General features: G+C 37.3%; 2 protein-coding genes across 3 annotated transcripts; one reads left to right on the top strand and one right to left on the bottom strand.

Annotated features, from left to right (window-relative positions):
• Window positions 1-1,769: 1,769 nt before the first annotated feature.
• LOC306869478 (transmembrane protease serine 4-like) lies at window positions 1,770-6,676 on the top strand (the record flags this gene model as incomplete). Its single annotated transcript, XM_079416250.1, has 11 exons — window positions 1,770-1,905; window positions 1,991-2,143; window positions 2,525-2,651; window positions 2,839-2,955; window positions 3,057-3,100; window positions 4,672-4,834; window positions 5,102-5,271; window positions 5,898-5,987; window positions 6,121-6,263; window positions 6,375-6,524; window positions 6,656-6,676. 11 exons carry the CDS (start codon window positions 1,770-1,772, stop codon window positions 6,674-6,676), a joined length of 1,314 nt encoding a protein of 437 aa, XP_079272376.1.
• Window positions 6,677-9,106: 2,430 nt separating this feature from the next.
• On the bottom strand, window positions 9,107-17,936 carry LOC306869332 (sodium channel regulatory subunit beta-4-like). 2 transcript variants are annotated; one of them, XM_079416041.1, is made up of 6 exons: window positions 17,661-17,934; window positions 16,571-16,980; window positions 13,796-13,959; window positions 12,206-12,428; window positions 11,941-12,070; window positions 9,107-10,443 (listed from the first exon to the last, which is right to left on the bottom strand). In XM_079416041.1, exons 2-6 carry the CDS (start codon window positions 16,662-16,664, stop codon window positions 10,359-10,361), a joined length of 696 nt encoding a protein of 231 aa, XP_079272167.1. In that variant the 5' UTR covers window positions 16,665-16,980; window positions 17,661-17,934; the 3' UTR covers window positions 9,107-10,358. The 2 variants fall into 2 exon arrangements, with proteins under 2 accessions (XP_079272167.1, XP_079272168.1); XM_079416042.1 differs by having other exon boundaries at window positions 9,375-10,443; window positions 16,571-16,767; window positions 17,661-17,936.
• Window positions 17,937-18,785: the final 849 nt, after the last annotated feature.

Below are 18,785 nucleotides of genomic sequence, written 5' to 3'. Positions count from 1 at the left end.
AATGGATGGAAAATCCTATCTTAGTGAGGAGGTGTGGTTGACCCCGTTGCTAGGTATGAGTCATCATTTCAAAAGCCGTGATTGGTTGATCCTACAAGTTTGATGAAAATGAACTTTTGGTGATAATGAGCAAAGGATGTACCCTCAAATCAATAAACATAATTATACACTCTAATCTTATGCAGACTGTAATTGTAAATAATATTTCACATTCAAGAAAATATCTGGAAAATGAATAGTAAGCTGTAGGGGTTATAGCCTAACATTAGAATCTAAAATATGTGAAAACTTAAGCTCATTACACCCTGTTCAAATAATGATTTGTGTCTTATTTGCTCATATTAATATCCTAGCTGGCATATTTTGTACTTTCACTCCCATATGGACCCCATTGAAAACAAGATGGCCTATCTCAAGGGGCTGTCCTTAATGAAGTAGTAATTGCATCTCTAAGGAGATCCACCACAAACATGATTCCTGCACGATCCAATCTGTAGCGTCTCAATAATTCCCTGTCATCCAGTGTTTGCAGGACATCTCTCCTGCCTCCTCTGTTGGCCATTTTGTGCAGCTGCTTAGGGGAACTCCTAAGCCACTAAAAGTCCTCTTCCCTGCTCTTAGCAGATCTCGCCTTAGGAGCCCTTTTAAGCGCTAGGAATCTTGAGGAATAGCTTTTATATTAACTGGGATTTTCGTGTCACTTTTAGGGGAAATTCTAAGAAAACGTCATGACTCTGAGAATTTTCTTAGAATTTGGCCGCTAGGAGCCACTTTTTGCACAAAAATTCTTTAGGGATACGGGCCCAGGGGTTTAGTTACGCTTTAAACCTAATATGAAATCAAAAGCTGAATTCAGAATGCCATTAGCATACTAGCATAGGCTAACGTTACTGCCTACTCATATGTGGGAGAACTATAGTTCTATAGTAAGCTGTTTTGTGAGTTAGTTTGCTGTCCCGAATTCAGCCAAAAAGGCTGCATCCAACAACTTAGGCAGCTGACTTGCTGCCTCGCTGCCTTATGAGGCAATTACTTTGCAGGCAGCGGTTTTGCACGAAGGCACCACACGAAACTGATTTCGGACAGGCTTCTGAGGCAGCGTAACGGTTTAATGATCAACAACAAAATAGAACGAGTTTTGGTGATAACTGAAAAAATATTTAATTACTATAATACTAATTTCTCCCTAGAAATTACATCAAAAGTGAAAAAAAGTTAATCAGACACACATTTACACACAAACGCCACTTTCAGACGCCATCTTTATTTTTTAGCTCAACTGTCATGGTCCACGGAATGGAACGCACAGGATTGTGGGATATCAAAGACAGCGAAGGATACATCTAATCTATGCTGCCTTAAAAAATCGATCAGATGAAGGTATCTCATGAGACAGGAAGTGAAGCAAACTTTGGATTCGGACGTGCCTTGATACCTTCCTAGTTCCTACCTTGGAATGCTGCCTCTGAAGGCAACATTTTTCAGTTTTCGGATGCAGCCCATGTCTCATCAAAACCTGTTGCCAACTGATTAGTTAACGCAGATCAGCTGAGTGAAGGTTATAACTTGGGAGTCCCTAAACACTGCTAGTGTTCAGTGAGCTGCTAGTCATTCATACGAAAGGAACCCTTGTGAGATTCACTAATTAGAACTATGAGATAATATCAGTCACACATATAAACCTGTTCATAAGATATTTAGCCATACAACCAGTAAAATCCACTGTTTTGGCTAGATTTAGTTCTATCAGTTTTCTTCTCTGGTTTGTCATGGCCCTGAGGCTGAAGCGAAGGCGAGAACTGAGCACATTGAGGACTGAGGAGAGCAGAGCACGCTGGAGATTGACTGTTATCACCGTGTGCTGTGTGCTAGTCATAGCGACCTTGATAGTGGGGTTGTATTTTAGTAAGAATCTTGCCATGCCATTCTCCTTTCTCTGATACATAATATAAAAACATGCTCTCTGAAAATTCTCTTTGTTTCTTCCCAGCTGTTAAGATGGTGAATTCCAAGTATTTCTTCTGCTCTGGCTCACTGAAGTTCATTTCAATAGAAAAGGCATGTGATGGAAATGCTAACTGTGCAGACGGTGAAGATGAAATCACTTGTGTCTCCAAACTGCAGACCACTGATACATATCCAGGTGATTATGCACACTTACGCTCTTAAAAATAAAGGTTCTTAAAATGTTTTTTTTTTATTGCAATGCCATCGTACAGGGTTCCCTAAAGAACAGTCAGTAGTTCTTAAAATAACTATTTTTATTTTCTTATAAATTTCTAATGTGATAAAAATGTTTAAAAAATACAAATAAGAGCCTTTATGTAAAAATTTTAAACTTTTTTCCATTGTACAGAATCTTTTGTGAAATCGAAGGGTGCCACTGATGTTAAAGGTTCTTCATGGAACCAGAAATGCCAATAAAGAACCTCTATTTTTTTTTACACCACTTGAGAAATTAACTGTCCCCTGGCCTTGCTTTATTGAAGATGAACATGTGATTCATCTATATTTACCAATGTAGTGAGGCTGATGGGGGACAGACTGGTCCTGCAGGTGTTCATTAATGAGGGTGAATGGAGAACAGTGTGTGCTGATAACTGGAGGACAAAGCACACGCGGTTAGCCTGTCAACAACTGGGCTATACAGCGTAAGCAGAGCAGACACATGGCACAATGGTTTAAAACCAATGACCATAAGTAAACTAAGCTGTAAAACCACATGTAAGCGCTGCCATATTGCAATATTTAAGAAATCTGATCACCTTCCCACTGATTGCAGTATAAAGCAGTGCTTAGGCTACGTAATATAGTGTTTGAGGAAATATTCCACTACAGGAGTCCACGAAGTACACGAGTCCCGGTAAGGAGTCTGCTTTTCAAACCTCAAGATGCATTTGCTACAGTCAGCAAAAACTCCACACGCTCTGACATCCAGAGTTTCCTCTCACTCAGGTGAGATATACTTGCTATGATGTCATTTGTGATATTCTAATTCTCCACATAATGATCACATTGTCATTTACATATGGAAATAATGATGTGCTCTCTTACAGTGACAGATGTTTCTCTGGCTTAGTGGTGTCGGTGTCCTGCTCAGGTAAAACTGTTAAGAGGGGTATGTGTGTGCAGGGGCGGACTGGCCATCTGGATGTCTTGGAAAGTCCAGAACGGTCATCCGTTCAACGAACGGTTACATCAGGTTACCTTTGCCCGCATCTTTCACTATACACCGCATGTAGCGTATAACGTTAGCACTATAGTAAAATCCCAGGTCCAAGCATCCACTTCTATGTATCACTCCGCATTGTCTGGCATGAATATTCCATTCATTCATAAAGAGAAAGCAGCGATTCTACAACGGGTTACATTTGAGAGATATTGAGTTAGAAAATAGAATAAATGAAGTAGCCTATAAGGCGATTAGTCTGATTAACATGACACGCACGTTAGTTTTTCCTAGACTTTCCATAGACTTCTATTACTTTTATACTGACCAAACAATATTTTATATCCCCTAACCCTAAACCTACCCCTTAAAGAAAACCTGTTTGCATTGTTACACTTTCAGATAAACATCATTTACCATTTTTAATATTTTGTTTACATTGTGGGGACAATTTCAGGTTTTACTATCCTTGTGGGGACATTTGGTCCCTACAATGTAGCATAAACAAGTACACACACAGACATATGAATACTCAAATTGAAGAATTCTGTTGCTTCAGATTTATAGATTCTAGGTTTATCATTGTCATATACATTTTGCATTCTGCTCCTTTTATGTGGATTTCAGGTATTTTAGTTCATACAATAATGCATTTTTCAATCCTCTGTTGAAAAAAAAAAATAGAAACCATCACATAATTTGTAATGGTTTTACTGGTTATAATGAATTGTATTGTTTTAATGGAAACTGTAATGGCACCTGTTGGCCTCTACTGGTAATTGGTCACCTATTCATGGCTTTTATTAAAACCTAATCCTAATATAAAACACGCTGCAGGGAACAGTATGTTTTAATGGTTAAAATTTGATGGTTTGTAATATTTGTAGTGGAAATCATTCAGATTTCTGTGATGGTTTCTATTGTTTTTGTCACCATGGGTTTTGTGATGTTACTTGCCATAAATGTGATAGGATTGCTGTGATATTTTGAGATGGTAGCGACTGTTTGTAGTTGTGGTGGGCCTATTTGGGAGAAAATCCAGGGCAGTTTTTTTTTTTTTTTTTTTTACACCCAGTCCGTCCCTGTGTGTGTGTGTGTGCGTGGATCAGGTTTAGCATTGTTTTTGGCTTCCTTTCCTTTCCTGGGATTTGAATTTAATCGGCGATCTGGCTAAATTTGACAGGAAGTGGAATTTATTGAATTGCAGTTGAAAGACATTCAATATTCTGGCATATTATGCATGTTCTATGATGGTCCATCTATTTGTACAAAGCTTTGAAAATGAATGGCCTTTTTTTTCACATTTTTAAACTTTGAAATAAGTTTTTTTTTTTTTTTTTAACAAACTTTCCTTTTTTCCCCTTTCAGTTAATTTTGAATTCTATACTTCAAATTTGAATGTCAATTTTATTTCCAGTTTTTTTCAGGAATTAGGAAGCATACTAATATCTTGTTTGTTCATGTCTCCAATTATTATAAACATCTCCCCTGTGTTAAAACAGACTGTGGAGAAGTGGTTGGAGAGGACCGTATTGTTGGTGGGGTGGACACCGCAATCGAACACTGGCCGTGGCAGGTTAGTCTTCAGTGGAACCACCAGCATGTTTGTGGAGGAGCATTACTGTCCAAGCGTTGGGTCATATCAGCTGCCCACTGTTTCACAGGGTAAGTCAGTCACAAATGCAAGATGTGTTCTACAACAGAATTTTAGTCAAGCATTTAGATTTTTTTTTCAGTTTTTCTCCTAAATATCTTGGTTGACTAGTGAAATGTCTTAAATGGGTAAACCTAAACCAGTTGTTTTTAATAATTCTTTACGATAAGAAAACACATTTTTACTTGTTTAAATTTATGACTATAGATTAGTTGGGTGATCATCACTTAGATGTTGTTTTGTGACTTGCTACATCGCTTTCTCTCTCAAACTCTTAGCCGGACACGAGAGCGGACACGTCAATGGACTGTAGTGTTGGGTCAGACCGAAGTGGCGAGATCCAGGGGTGTCAGCGTAGAGAAGATTATTGTCCACAAAAACTACAGTCGCTTGAGTAATGACTTTGACATCGCCATGCTAAAACTTACTTGGCCTGTCACTGTTGGCGGTACGGTACTTCATTCATCCATTCTGATGAACTGCTTTCTTATATCAGAGATTTAAAATGAGACTAAATTATTATATAAGAGGGACATTTTAAGTTGCTTGAGTCCTACTTCAGCATCTGTAACTATTTTCCTAAATATTTTCCTTCCTTTGTTGCTGGTTTGACATTTTAAGAGACTTTATGAACCCACCCCCCACAACTTTTTTTTTTAACAACAACAAGAGATCTCCCATTTAAAAAAAAAAAAAAAAAACCAACAACTTTTACTCACCCTCATGTTGAGCCAAACCTTGATGTTGCTCCATGTGGCTTTCCCCCCCCCAAACAATGGCGGTTAATGGTTATGGTTCATTAGAGAGCTCCTAAAAAAAACCACACACACAAAATAAAGGTCGTCCATAACACAACGCGAATGGCCGTTACACAATGTAAAACATGAACAAGGATCACTTGCAGTACAATTTGGTTATTTTTAACTTAATTCCTTTGAGAAGCCTCATTGTGTAATTACTCGAGCATCCAAGTACTCGAAAGCAGTAATGTCAGTGGTTTGTGATGTTTATCATAGAATAAAAGGCCCAAATAAATGACATTGGCTAAAGGTCTTATTTTCTGTATATCCTTAGACTCGATCTTGCCAGTTTGTTTACCCCCTCACCAGCTGTCTGTGAAGGAGATGCTTGTGGTGACTGGGTGGGGATTGCGCAAGGAGAAAGGTAAAAGGAAGGGGCCAATTATACATTATCACTTAATGTATAATTGGTCACTCAAATAAGGCAGGACTGTGACCTGTTTTAAATCAGAAATCCACTTTTTGTTCAGCTTTTCCTATATTCTCATGTTACACAGGTGAGCTGGCCTCTGTGCTGCAGAAAGCTTCGGTGCCCCTGATTGACAGGTCAGAGTGTTCCAAGCCCTCTGTTTACGGTTCCGCCATAACTCCTAGAATGCTTTGTGCTGGATTCCTCAAAGGAAAAATAGATGCATGTCAGGTAACAACAAATGGAAAATCAAATACAGGCTCCCCTTCAGAAGAGATGTATATCATTGTCTTTGTATCCAGAAAAATGCCATTTCCAAATACATTGCACTCTCTTTTTCAGGGGGACAGTGGGGGTCCGCTAGTGTACCTTTCATCTCGTTGGCAGTTAATGGGTATAGTGAGTTGGGGAGTGGGCTGTGCACGGGAGGGAAAACCTGGAGTTTACACTGATGTTAGTCAACTTCTCAACTGGATCTACACTGTAATGGTGGTATGTTTCACATGATTTTGCACATTAATATATAAGAAAGGAAAATATATTTTCATATTGAATGTCATGTTTTAGAGACGGCCATGAGAAGGTGAACCATGGACGCATAACTTCATGCTTTTGTGACACAGGAGGAAAGACAAATCCTCTGAGTACAGAAATCAATGTTCTTGAATCTATATATTGTTCAATTTTATAATTATTGTGACATAAGTATTGTCAAAACATGCTTTTTTTTTTTTTTTTTTAGTCTCACTATTCACATTTCCTGTAGGTCTACTGTATGTTCATTGTAAAGCTGTTAAAGTACTTTAAGTATTTTAATTTTTTCTGACCATTTTAGAAAGCAAATAAATAAAATAAAGCTCTTGATGCATTTATTAATTCAGCACACATCACAACCTTCGTTTTATCCAAAACATTTTATTTTAGTTGCTTCTTATTATAAAGAAATATAATATGCATGACTGTGCAGTCCCATGGGGAATAACAGGCCTGCACACTAGCTTAAGGAAACAATGGGATCAAGAATTCTGGATTATGGGCTGAGTGGAGCATCTATGATACAGCATGTTTTACATTCAGTTTCACAGGGACTGATGCCAAACAATGTCTACTGTGTGTTGAGCTGAGATCGACTATCAGGATTGGTGTTCCAAATTTCAAGTTTGTCATTTTCCAAACAATACTCCTAAGGCAGTGTTCCTTCTGACTCTGTGGACTTTTGAGTCCTTGCGGCCTCTATTCCCCTTGGTCTTACATTTTTGTCTCAACAGTCTGGTGCAGCTCAGTTTTCCTAAAGCATCTGAATGTCTGATTCAGTAAAAAAAAAAAAAAAACACTGTACATTTACTAGTTTGAGTTTCTCAATTTAACACATTTTCCCCATCCATCTGAGTGATTTAAGTGATAGACTGAAAGTAACTGAAGAAAATCAAACCAGCCATCCACCTATTAATTGGTTTCTCCCACATCCTCTATTGCTTTGCCTCAGGCATTTCCTCATTCACGTTTTCCACAAAGCTTCACACAAGTTTTTGGAATCACAGGTTTTGTGAAAAGACATGCACAATATCACGATAGTTGATTTTTTTTTAGGTCTTAGACAGAAATTTGCTTTAAATTTCTGTCAAAAGATTAACAGAAATAATTTTTAGGAAAAACATTCACTTCAAATAATGGTGGAAACTTCCCCTTTGCATTCGCTCCTAATGTCTGTGGTTTGGTTGAGAAATGTGCGATTATCACAATTAGGCCATGACTACCGCCAAGCCTTGACAAGTAACTAATGTAACCCAAACTGATGTTAATTAAATAGACTGTAAGGATAACATTAATTAAAAGCCCAATATCAAGCAGAATATTAAACTCACTGAGCGACCTGAGAAAAACTCAAATGTTCCAAAATTTTAAAAACATTAAATGCAGAAATATTAAATGCAAGTTCAGCACAATGATATGATGAAAATGTTTGAATAAGAGGTAGTACAAGTGCTTTGAAAACGTATGAATGTACCTTTCCAATATTTCTCCTATTAGAAGTTAAAGAGCCCTCTAAATGTGTATTGCTTTACTGACCTGTGTGCCATAAGATTATAATGCATTTAAAAAAAAAAAATCTGAGGATCAATAATATCACAACTGAAAGTGACCCTTTAACAAACAGAATAAAAATCATTTCAGCTACTGCCCTTTACAATGGTAAATATAATTGCGGTTTCAATAGACATTTAGTGATGTTACATAGGGCTCAGAGAGGACAGCTACTAGATATACAGTACACATTGCTTTTAGATTTTTTGTTTTCAGGTCCAAATATGGTATAAATTTACCAGATTTTCCCTATTGGTTTTTGTGCTCTATAATTAAACATCTGACTAGATTGTTCATCTGGAGTTAACTCCTTTTGGCACTGAAAACAAGCTGCATTTTCAAGGAAGACTTTCATGACAAACATCGCCCAAGATTCGCAGTAAAATTCACTAACAATTGCAAAATCCAAAGACCTGTAAAATTCTTCAAGCATTCAGTAATAATTGGTGAGCTCTCTAAAGCAGATCAGTAGATTTTTTTCAATGTTTTTTTTAATATTAACAACTTTGTTAAAATATCTCACTAAATATTTAACTAAAAGAGTTAACATCTTTTTAAATGATGGGATAATCTGTTGTCAATCATTTAGAGTTATGTACAGCACGTCTGTATTTCTATAACAGATTATTGGGACATTTTATCTATTGATTAATCTTATTTCATTATTATTGAATGATCAGACCTCACCAGACTTGCTTGACGTCAGTCCCTTTTCTTGTCTCCACTGAATTCCCTGAATCCTTCAAGTGAAAGCTTGAAATGCTTATTAGCTAAACTTCTGAGACTACATCCAGTCATGTCTTGATTATTAAATCTATATTTACATCATATGTACTGTTTCATTTAGTTAGTTGTTTTGCATGACTGTATGATGATGAGTTTATTGCCTTTAAATATTGCATTTTCATTATGTCATAGGGTGAGCTGCATGGTTTTCAGGTCACAGTATGTCTGTTTGCATCGAAAGGTTATTTATTTTTTTCCTTTTTGGTATTCATATTTTGTTTAGCATGGAAATTCACCAAGCTATTTTTAGTTTCAAAGCTGATGATAATTATGTTCAGTATGTGACAATTTGTTTCAATATTTCAATAAAAAAAGCATTACATATAATGTTTCTACTGTTATAGTCAGCCATGTACTCCTAAAACTTCTGGCCATTTAACATGCTATAATGCATTGGAAATAGTTTGAAGCAGCATTTTCAGTGTTTCATTCAGGGATTTCTCTAAGAGGATACTGATTTCTACGGATTTTCAAGTATCATTCATTAGCTTGTATTTACTAACTGTTTGGAGGCTTTTGCAGTTTTGTAGCATTTTTTTTTTTTCTTTTTTTCTTTTTTGGATTGTAATGTTCTGTATTGATTCAGGTATCCTCGCCAAAAGGTGGCGACAGAAGCGTTAACAGGCACATGTGTTTTATTTTCAAGCAAATACTGTAATGAGGTTTATTTTGAACTGGACTCAAGACTGTTCAAATAAGGCCTAATTCTCCCTTCATGCTTATTACAATCAGAGTTCTGCTGATTTTTATTTATTTTTTGCTCTATTCAGAGGTACTGCATTAAAACATGCAGTTTCATTAACCAGCTATGACAGTTTGTCTCTGTCAGTGAAACAATGCAAATCACTGTTGCATAACTGATCTTTCTACAACAGATATATTTTCAAAGTTGATGGCCATTTGACAAACAGCACTTTTTGTTTTTCTTTTTTTTCAACAAGAAACCAGTACTCCTTTCACAACTATTTTAGTCACATACCTACAGTACAAATGAGGCCATGGGCCCTTCACAGTTTTACAGTCCAGTTCAATGAACTAAATGAATAGCATAGCAACATTTATCCCTGTGTCAAGCACTGCTGAAGAAAATATTTCATTTTTCTATCATAAGAATAAATACAACCTACAGATTCGGTGTGGGCCAAGAAACTAAAGTGCGTGAGGCTGCATGTGTGGTGCATATTTAAATGCATATATAAATTGAAATATATGCAGAAATACATTATGCCCCTCTTTTTATTCATATCCGTGTTTATGCATCAACTAAATGGGTCATGTGAATATATCCATGGAAATGTTATGAATGAAAATCTTGTTTAATACTACGATTGCTCTATATCATAAAAACATAAGTACAGCATTTGTAAACACGGATGTAAATAAAAAGAGAGGGCACAGCATGATGGCTGATCCATGTTTTCACGTGCATGTGGGACTGTATTTGGTTGAACGCTGTCATGCTTTCTTTGGTGTAGATTTGGAGCCCGACAGACCGTTCTCTGTGTTATCAATCCCTGAGGAGGTGACAAGGCACTCCTTACTGAAAATTAGAGAAAGAAATAGGCACAATGAGAGGAAGATAATATATAGATGATAAAGAAAGATGATATACACAGTATCTCACAGAAGTGAGTACACCCCTCAAATTTTAAAAAATATTTTATTATATCTTTTCATGTGACAACACTGAAGAAATGACACTTTGCTACAATGTAAAGTAGTGATACAGCTTGTATAACAGTGTAAATTTGCTGTCCCCTCAAAATAACTCACAGCCATTAATGTCTAAACCGCTGGCCACAAAAGCGAGTACACCCCTAAGTGAAAATGTCCAAATTGGGCCCAATTAGCCATTTTTTAATGTGACTCGTTAGTGTTACAAGGTGTGTTTAATTTGGTGTTATCGCTCTCACCCTCTCATACTGGTCACTGGAAGTTCAACATGGCACCTCATGACAAATAACTCTCTGAGGATCTGAAAAAAAGAATTGTTGCTCTACATAATGATGGCGTAGGCTATGAGAAGATCGCCAAGACCCTGAAACTGAGCTGCAGCACGGTGGCCAAGACCATACAGCGGTTTAACAGGACAGGTTCCACTCAGAAAAGGCCTCGCCATGGTTGACCAAAGAAGTTGAGTGCACGTGCTCAGCATCATATCCAGAGGTTGTGTTTGGGAAATAGACGTATGAGTGCTGCCAGCATTGCTGCAGAGGTTGAAGGGGTGGGGGGGGATGGTCAGCCTGTCGGTGCTGCATTAAATTGCGCACACTGCATTAAATTGGTCTGCATGGCTGTCGTCCCAGAAGGAAGCCTCTTCTAAAGATGATGCACAAGAAAGCTTGCAAACAGTTTGCTGAAGACAAGCAGACTAAAGACGTGGATTACTGGAACCATGTCCTGTGGTCTGATGAGACCAAGATAAACTTATTTGGTTCAGATGGTGTCAAGCGTGTGTGGCGGCAACCAGGTGAGGAGTACAAAAACAAGTGTGTCTTGCCTACAGTCAAGCATGGTGGTGGGAGTGTCATGGTCTGGGGCTGCATGAGTGCTGCCGGCACTGGGGAGCTACAGTTCATTGAGGGAACCATGAATGCCAACATGTACTGTGACATACTGAAGCAGAGACTGGGCCGCATTTTTCACTTAGGGGTGTACTCACTTTTGTGGCCAGCAGTTTAGACATTAATGGCTGTGTGTTGAGTTATTTTGAGGGGACAGCAAATTTACACTGTCATACAAGCTGTACACTCACTACTTTACATTGTAACAAAGTGTAATTTCTTCAGTGTTGTCACATGAAAAGATATAATAAAATATTTACACAAATGTAAGAGGTGTACTCACTTCTGTGAGATACTATAGATAAGGAAGATAATATATAGATATTATACATACTACTATTACTAACATATACATTTTATATCAATTGTTTTACAATTCATTTTTATTGTCAAGCAATGACATGGTCCATATATGGAAAAGGGTACGAGAATTTATGCTTATGTGTAAGTCCTAACAGTTGCCATGAACTCACTTTTTTTCCTCAATCTTTGCGAGAACGAACAGAGTGAAGTTCTTTATCAGCATGAAGGCCATTAAGAAAGCGATGAATCCGCCAACACAGGAGGCAATGATGATGGTGAGTGTGTTATCAACCTTCCTTACTGAGAATATTACAAAAAGGGAATGAGAGAGGAGAAAAAGGCAAACAGAGTTATTTTAATAATGACCTTGAAGTGTGATGTTCATATATCATTCTCTCACTGTAACTCCCTCTCTTCCGACCCTGCAACACTTACATTCCTCTACTACATATAGAGTGAAAATGGCGCTGTGATTCCTGCCCTTCTCTTTGGGGTTTTTGCCAAAGCAGACGTAGATGCCTGCATCCTCAAATGTTACATTCCAAAGCAGGATGGAGATGTTATTTTCTTTACTGGAGCCGACATACTCCACCCTCTCATGGTAAATGTTCACTTTATTTGGCTCCACATGATCCGTTGGAATTACAGAATCAGCCACCTAATTGGGAAACAGATGTCAGTTATTATTGTTAAACTGAGCATATGTAAAGTTCAGCTAACACTGGCTCAAGATATGTTTTTTGTCTTTAAGATTGTCTGAAGTGCAAATTTATATTGGGGCAGTCGTGGCCTAATGGATAGAGAGTCGGACTTGTAACCCAGTGAATAACCAGTGCTCTCTCCACCCTCAATACCATGATAATATATCTTAATATATTGATAATTCCAACTGCTCTCCTTGACTTTGAAGACTGATACTTGAAAGGACACTTGCAATGCTGCACAGAACATGACACTGAGAAGCAATATCAGGTCAATGGAATGATTTTTAAGAACGGTTCCCCTTCCACTTCAAGTGCCCTTGAAGGCACACAAAACCAGCTCAAGATACAGTAAGGTTTGCTATTTATATTTCCATCTAATCAATGTTAGACTTAGCAACAGTAACTCATTTTAAAATGATGTTCTGAATGTTGTCTAAAGTGATTCAAATCTGAATAAAAGTTGAATGTAAAGGATAATCCACATTGAGTAATTATTTATAATTAATTATATTATCTAGCTTATTACGCGACTGCTTACGACATTGCTTAAAAACAGAGAAACGCAAAAATCCTAAAACTTTATTTTCAGGTTTAAATTAGGCAAGATTTTAAATCACACATTTTCAATGTGGTCTCAAACTATTGATCCCCCAATAGAGTTTGTTGGTAAGTAGGCGTAATATTAAATATTGATTGTGTCTGTGTGTAATATCTAATTTAAGATTTTATTTTATTTAAAAAAAAAATTTCATTTCATATTCAATTCATTTTCATTTTCATTTTCATTTTCATTTTATTTTATTTTATTTTATTTTATTTTATTTTATTTTATTTTATTTTATTTTATTTTATTTATTTTTTTTCATTTCATTTCATTTTTAAATTTAATTTTATTTTGGGGCCAGGCCTAATGGATAGAGAGTCGGACTTGTAACCCGAAGGTTGCGGGTTCGAGTCTCAGGTCTGGCAGGAATTGTCAGTGGGGGGAGTGAATAACCAACGCTCTCTTCCACCTTCAATACCACGACTGAGGTGAGACCCTTGAGCAAAGCACAAAACCCCCAACTGCTCCCCACAGCAATGTGGCTGCTCACTGCCCCGGGTGTGTGTTCAATGCTGCGCAGAGCACAAATTCCAAGTATGGGACACCATACTTGGCTACACGTCATGTCACTTCACTTTTTTCACTATTCTATTCTATTCTATTCTATTCTATTCTAAGCAAATGACATGCAATTATAAGCTGCTTATTCTGCTTGTTTTATGTACATTAGTGGAATGAGAAGGCAATCCCATGATTATTAAACTGAATATCTGTTACCCTTTGCATGGTGCCATTATCATTGAACTCCCATTTGAAGTAGAGGTTAGTGATCCCAATACAGCTGGCATAGGTGCAGGGCAGAAGGACCGTGCTGCCGTTCACTGCTTCTAGAAATGGAATCTTACCAGTAGACATCTCCAGAGCATGAACGCAACACACGCCTGAAACAGGAAGAGAAAACAGGTGAAGACAGAAAACATTCCTAGACATGCAGTGTCATTATCAAAAGCTGAAGAGAAAGAAGGAAATCTATCAAAGGTCATTAAGATCTAATGACAAACTGACATATGCAGAAACACGTATATACAATGCACCCATTTATTCTTTCTTGCTTTCTCTCATAAAGGTAATGTTGAAGCTCCATTTACTCCACAACATTCTAGTTACTAGCCCAGAGTGTTATCTACTATATAACAGCATTTGTTTTAGGCTACCTGTATACTGTATGGTGTGCTGCCAACCTTTGGAGAACGTATGTTAACTTTTAGTAGTTTGCTCAGTGATCATTTCAGCACCCAGACATGTTAAAATAAATAAATCATGTATACAATTTTGTGAGAATTTATAGTGTCAATAAATATTAGTCAAGTAAGAAACCTCTCAACAACCCCCAAACAACTCATTCTTTTTCAGTCATGGTTTAGAAAGTGTAAAAAAACAAACCAAAAAAACAAACAGTAATACCAATAATAGTAAAAACAAAACTAAATTAATAATAATAATAATAATTAATAATGTTAATGAAACAAATAACTAATATAAACACCACATAAAAACAGTCTATGGACAGTTCTCTGAGGTGTTTTCTACCATGCAGAACACAGCTGATTATGGAGTTTGAATATATCAGCGTGTAGGTTCATATAACCGCTTTCACATTTCAGATGTGGTTCTACAGAGATACTGTTTCATGTGCATAGCATTTTTTAGTCATCTATATATAACTTTTTCTGTTCTTGGTGTTTACGATTACTTTTATGGCCTTCTATTACTGTGAAATGTGTAAGAGGCATAATTTAATGAGTGATTTAATTATATAAATGTTCTCTTGCTTCATTGTGAATACATTTGTTGATATGGTATATTGTATAAGTTTGAATGCAGTTTTGCAAGTTGACAGTGAAACTGCATGTATGGATATTGAAAGTACATATACATAATATACATAGAATATATAACATCTATAACTGTAACTATGAATGTATTACTGTATCTGAGAAACAAGCAGGCTGTGGTGACCTTGCATACACACTCTGACGTCAGGTGTCCAGAAGTTTGCTTGGCATGCAATTTGACAGAATGAACATGTGCCGGCGTAAGAGTGCTGAGTTTACACAGCTGTGTAACTCGTCAGGAAAGGTTACAGGAGCAGTGAAGAGGTCCTACCAATCAACTGTACCCTTTCATGAGAGATATTTTAAACCAGGACACGAGAGATTGTGGAAACACTGTGTACTCAATGTTGATTTAATCAACATGCTTGTCATCATGTATTCTAAGAGACATTGTGCTTCCGTTACAGAAATGTAGCCTGATATTTTACCCCAGAGAAACATTTAATTGCATATAAAAAGATGAGGAAAAAGTCTTATGAGACCTAATGATTCTCAGTAATGTATCTTCCAAAATACCTTAGAAGAAAAGAAATAAAAATAGGCATAAATTAGAATATTTTGAATAAAAATTTTGATTTACTATAAAATATAGATTTGCGGTGTAAAATAAATGTAGATAGCAAACCCCAGATCCTCTGAAACTATATGATGAAAAATATTTAAAAGTGTCTTAAGAAGTTTGCCTCAAACAGTGATGGTTTGCAGACATACTCGATTCTAGAGCCTATTTAATGGTCTCTTTAGCCTCTTGTCTTTCATCTGAGTTTTCTTAAAAATCTGCGATTAACTCAGCATGAATAAAGATATATGATACTCCCCTTTACCAGCCATGAAACAAAATTCCTTACTGTAAGTCTCATCTTGCATTAGTCCATGGTGGTCCAAAGTATGTTCTCGAGAGCAGCACGGGACGCCCCGTACACAACTCTCATACACAAAATTGTCTGTCACTGATTCACGACCATAATATGGCATCATAACTCACAAACAAAATTTGAACTTGCCATTTAATTATCTGTAAATTGAATGTATTGTTTGCTCATTGAAGAAAATAAAAAGTATCAATCATAAAAAAAGATCTTGCAAATAAGCAAGCAAGAAATATTCAGAGCCACGTCATGCCATATTCAAATACAAATACAGCTTGATGTGTGACATGCAAGGCCAAACTTAAATGATAAAACACTTAGCTTAATGAAATAAAGCAGTGTAAACATTTTAACATGATCAGAAAGCAAGTATTGAGTCAGATCTGAAATGACATGACGATGAGCAAATTATAACTCTGACCACATTTTCCTGTGAGTAGTTTAATTTTCAGGGACAAAAATGTTGAAATTTGAGCCACTAAACTAATGCTGACTTTAACACTTCACTCTACTGCTTCTCTGCAATGCAACATTAGGAGCTGGAGATGTGTGTGTCTGTGTTTAGTACAGAGAACTGCATATATAGACTTTGCAAGCTCACCGCTATAAGAATTTTTCCATATGAATTATTAGTACAGTTAGTACAGGAATTGGTACTAGTACATACTCTCTGACAAGAACAGGAATTCAGTTTTTTTTTAGCTTATTTTTGTAAATCAAATTCACAACTGAACATTATAGTTAACAACAGCATGTTTTCAATAGGAGAAGGTAGAGGAGGGTCTTACCAATAATGAGTGTGAGCAGAAGACAGGACGGAGTTCTTTCTGAAGGCACACCACCACCGCCTCCTCTCAGACTTCCTCTGGTCTGTGTCTCCATCCTCTCTTCGCTTTCTTCTCCCTTCTTTTTGTCACGTGCACCTGTCTTCCTCAGCAGTTCACGTCCAGTTTCGTCAGTTTCCCAGAAGTCCTCAAGATGCTGCCTGGGTGGCAAAGACTCCTGTAAGCTACTCAGCAGTTGTTCACTGGATCAATCTGTGCTTATAGTTCCTAACATCAAGCATAAGATTCCTCTGTCAAAGGCCTGTCCAGGTCTCAAGAGATCTGGAAGAACAAGGATCTGCCCAGCTGGGAAGAAGTAGTTTCTAGAATTCCATCTGGCTCTGTTTTTTTCAGTTGTTCGGTTGCCCTCTGGCCTGTGAAAAGTTTTGAACAGGAGCGCAGCAAGACTCAAGTACATGCAAATAAAACCACTCTACAAATCCCTGTATTAAAAAAAGTGATCCCACAACTATAGCCCTATCTTTTATAACCTCAACAAGAGAGATCAGCTGACAGAATCTGCTCAAGTCAGCAAGTTTTGACCATAATTTGGTTCGGATAAAAGCGTCTAAAGCATACATGCAAATGAATAAATATACATAAATGTATTTATAAATAAATATATATATATATATATATATATATATATATATACACACATGCACACTATAACTAGTTTTTATTAATATTGTTTTTTCTTTTATTATTATCTTAATAGATATGTATGTTTATATCTAACTGACAATAATAATAACATTATTATTTACATTTGTTAAATTATATTAATAAAATATATATACACAAACATACACGCACACACATACATATTACAACGACAAAGAAGCACACAGGACCTCATATCTTGGTTCTGAATGCAGTTACTGTAAAGATGAACACACTGAACTTTTGAATAAGTCCATTATTCAGCATTATAATACACATTTCTGACTATGACAACGCAACCAAAATGTTTTCAAATGACTCAAGAGCTGAGTGTTTTTGTGTCTTGTTGAGTCAGCATGTGTGTGTGTGTGTGTGTGTGTCTGTGCCGTACCTCTGTTAAGCAGGTAAATCTGTGTGTCCTGTTTGGAGAAGCAGAGGGCATCAGTCCACAGAATATGCTGCACACAAATCCGCAGTGCTTTGGTCCTGATACTGCTCAGACACGCGCACAAACACCCTCTGACACACACACATACACGCACTCTCACGACGCACTTTTTGAGGGACACGCGCAATCCAGCCGGTAAAACAGAAGTGAAGAGCATTGAAGCACTGGAGGTCTGAGGACAACTGCAGCTATTCTGTTCAACAGCAGCCCCCCCCCCCCCCCCCCCCCTCTCTCCTTCCTCTCTCCTTCCTCTCTCCTCTCTCTCTCTTTGAAAAATCGGCTAAAATCTGGCTCACGCTCAACTTTTCCCCTCCTTGGCTGACTGCCTGTCTCTCCCTTCTTTCCTCTCACCCCTTCTATCTCTGCTCCTTATTCTCCTCCTCTCTCTCTCTCTGAGCAGTAAATGTGGGTTCAGGTTGTTAGGCAGTGTTATTTGGGGTCCGGAGTCTCTTCTGCATTGCAGTTTTTAGAGAGGCAACAGGGAGGACAGCTCCAGAAAGAAACATGAGGGGTCCGCTGGCACCACAAATGCTGGGATACACATCGATTAACGATGACAGGGTGGCAAGAGTTCATTTGACCCCTATCAACAAGAGTGACACGCATCACTGTCCCGTACTGTGGAAGACACATAAATGAATATGAGCAGACTGTACATGTATGTGTGTGTGTATGTGTAAGGTGACTGCGACTTTGAAGATGTGTCTATGTCCCTCTCTCACACATCCATGATAAATTGTCAGAATTGAGTTTCCTATGACTCTGCATTTCTCAACCCCACCCCCTCTGGTATTGATAATAGGCTGCACCAGCAGTGTCAGGTTTTCCTGGATCAGGGCAATTGTCATCTGAAACCAGAAATTCTGTACTTGATACTCCTAGTAATCTATGTAAACTAGGATGTGCTGTAAATGGGTGTAAAGAGCTGCATTTGTATTTACTGGTGAATCATTGGAATAAGAAGCCATGATGAGTATGGATTTTTTTTATGCTAAACAAAGGACCAATAATCAGTTATTTAAATATTAAGGAAATATCAAGTTGTCATCTGCCATATTCCAGCATTTG

Source organism: Barbus barbus, assembly GCF_936440315.1.
Source record: "Barbus barbus genome assembly, chromosome: 5".
Taxonomy (NCBI): domain Eukaryota; kingdom Metazoa; phylum Chordata; class Actinopteri; order Cypriniformes; family Cyprinidae; genus Barbus; species Barbus barbus.
The sequence above is the reverse complement of the archived record's forward strand: the minus strand, read 5'-3'. Positions and strand labels throughout refer to the sequence as shown.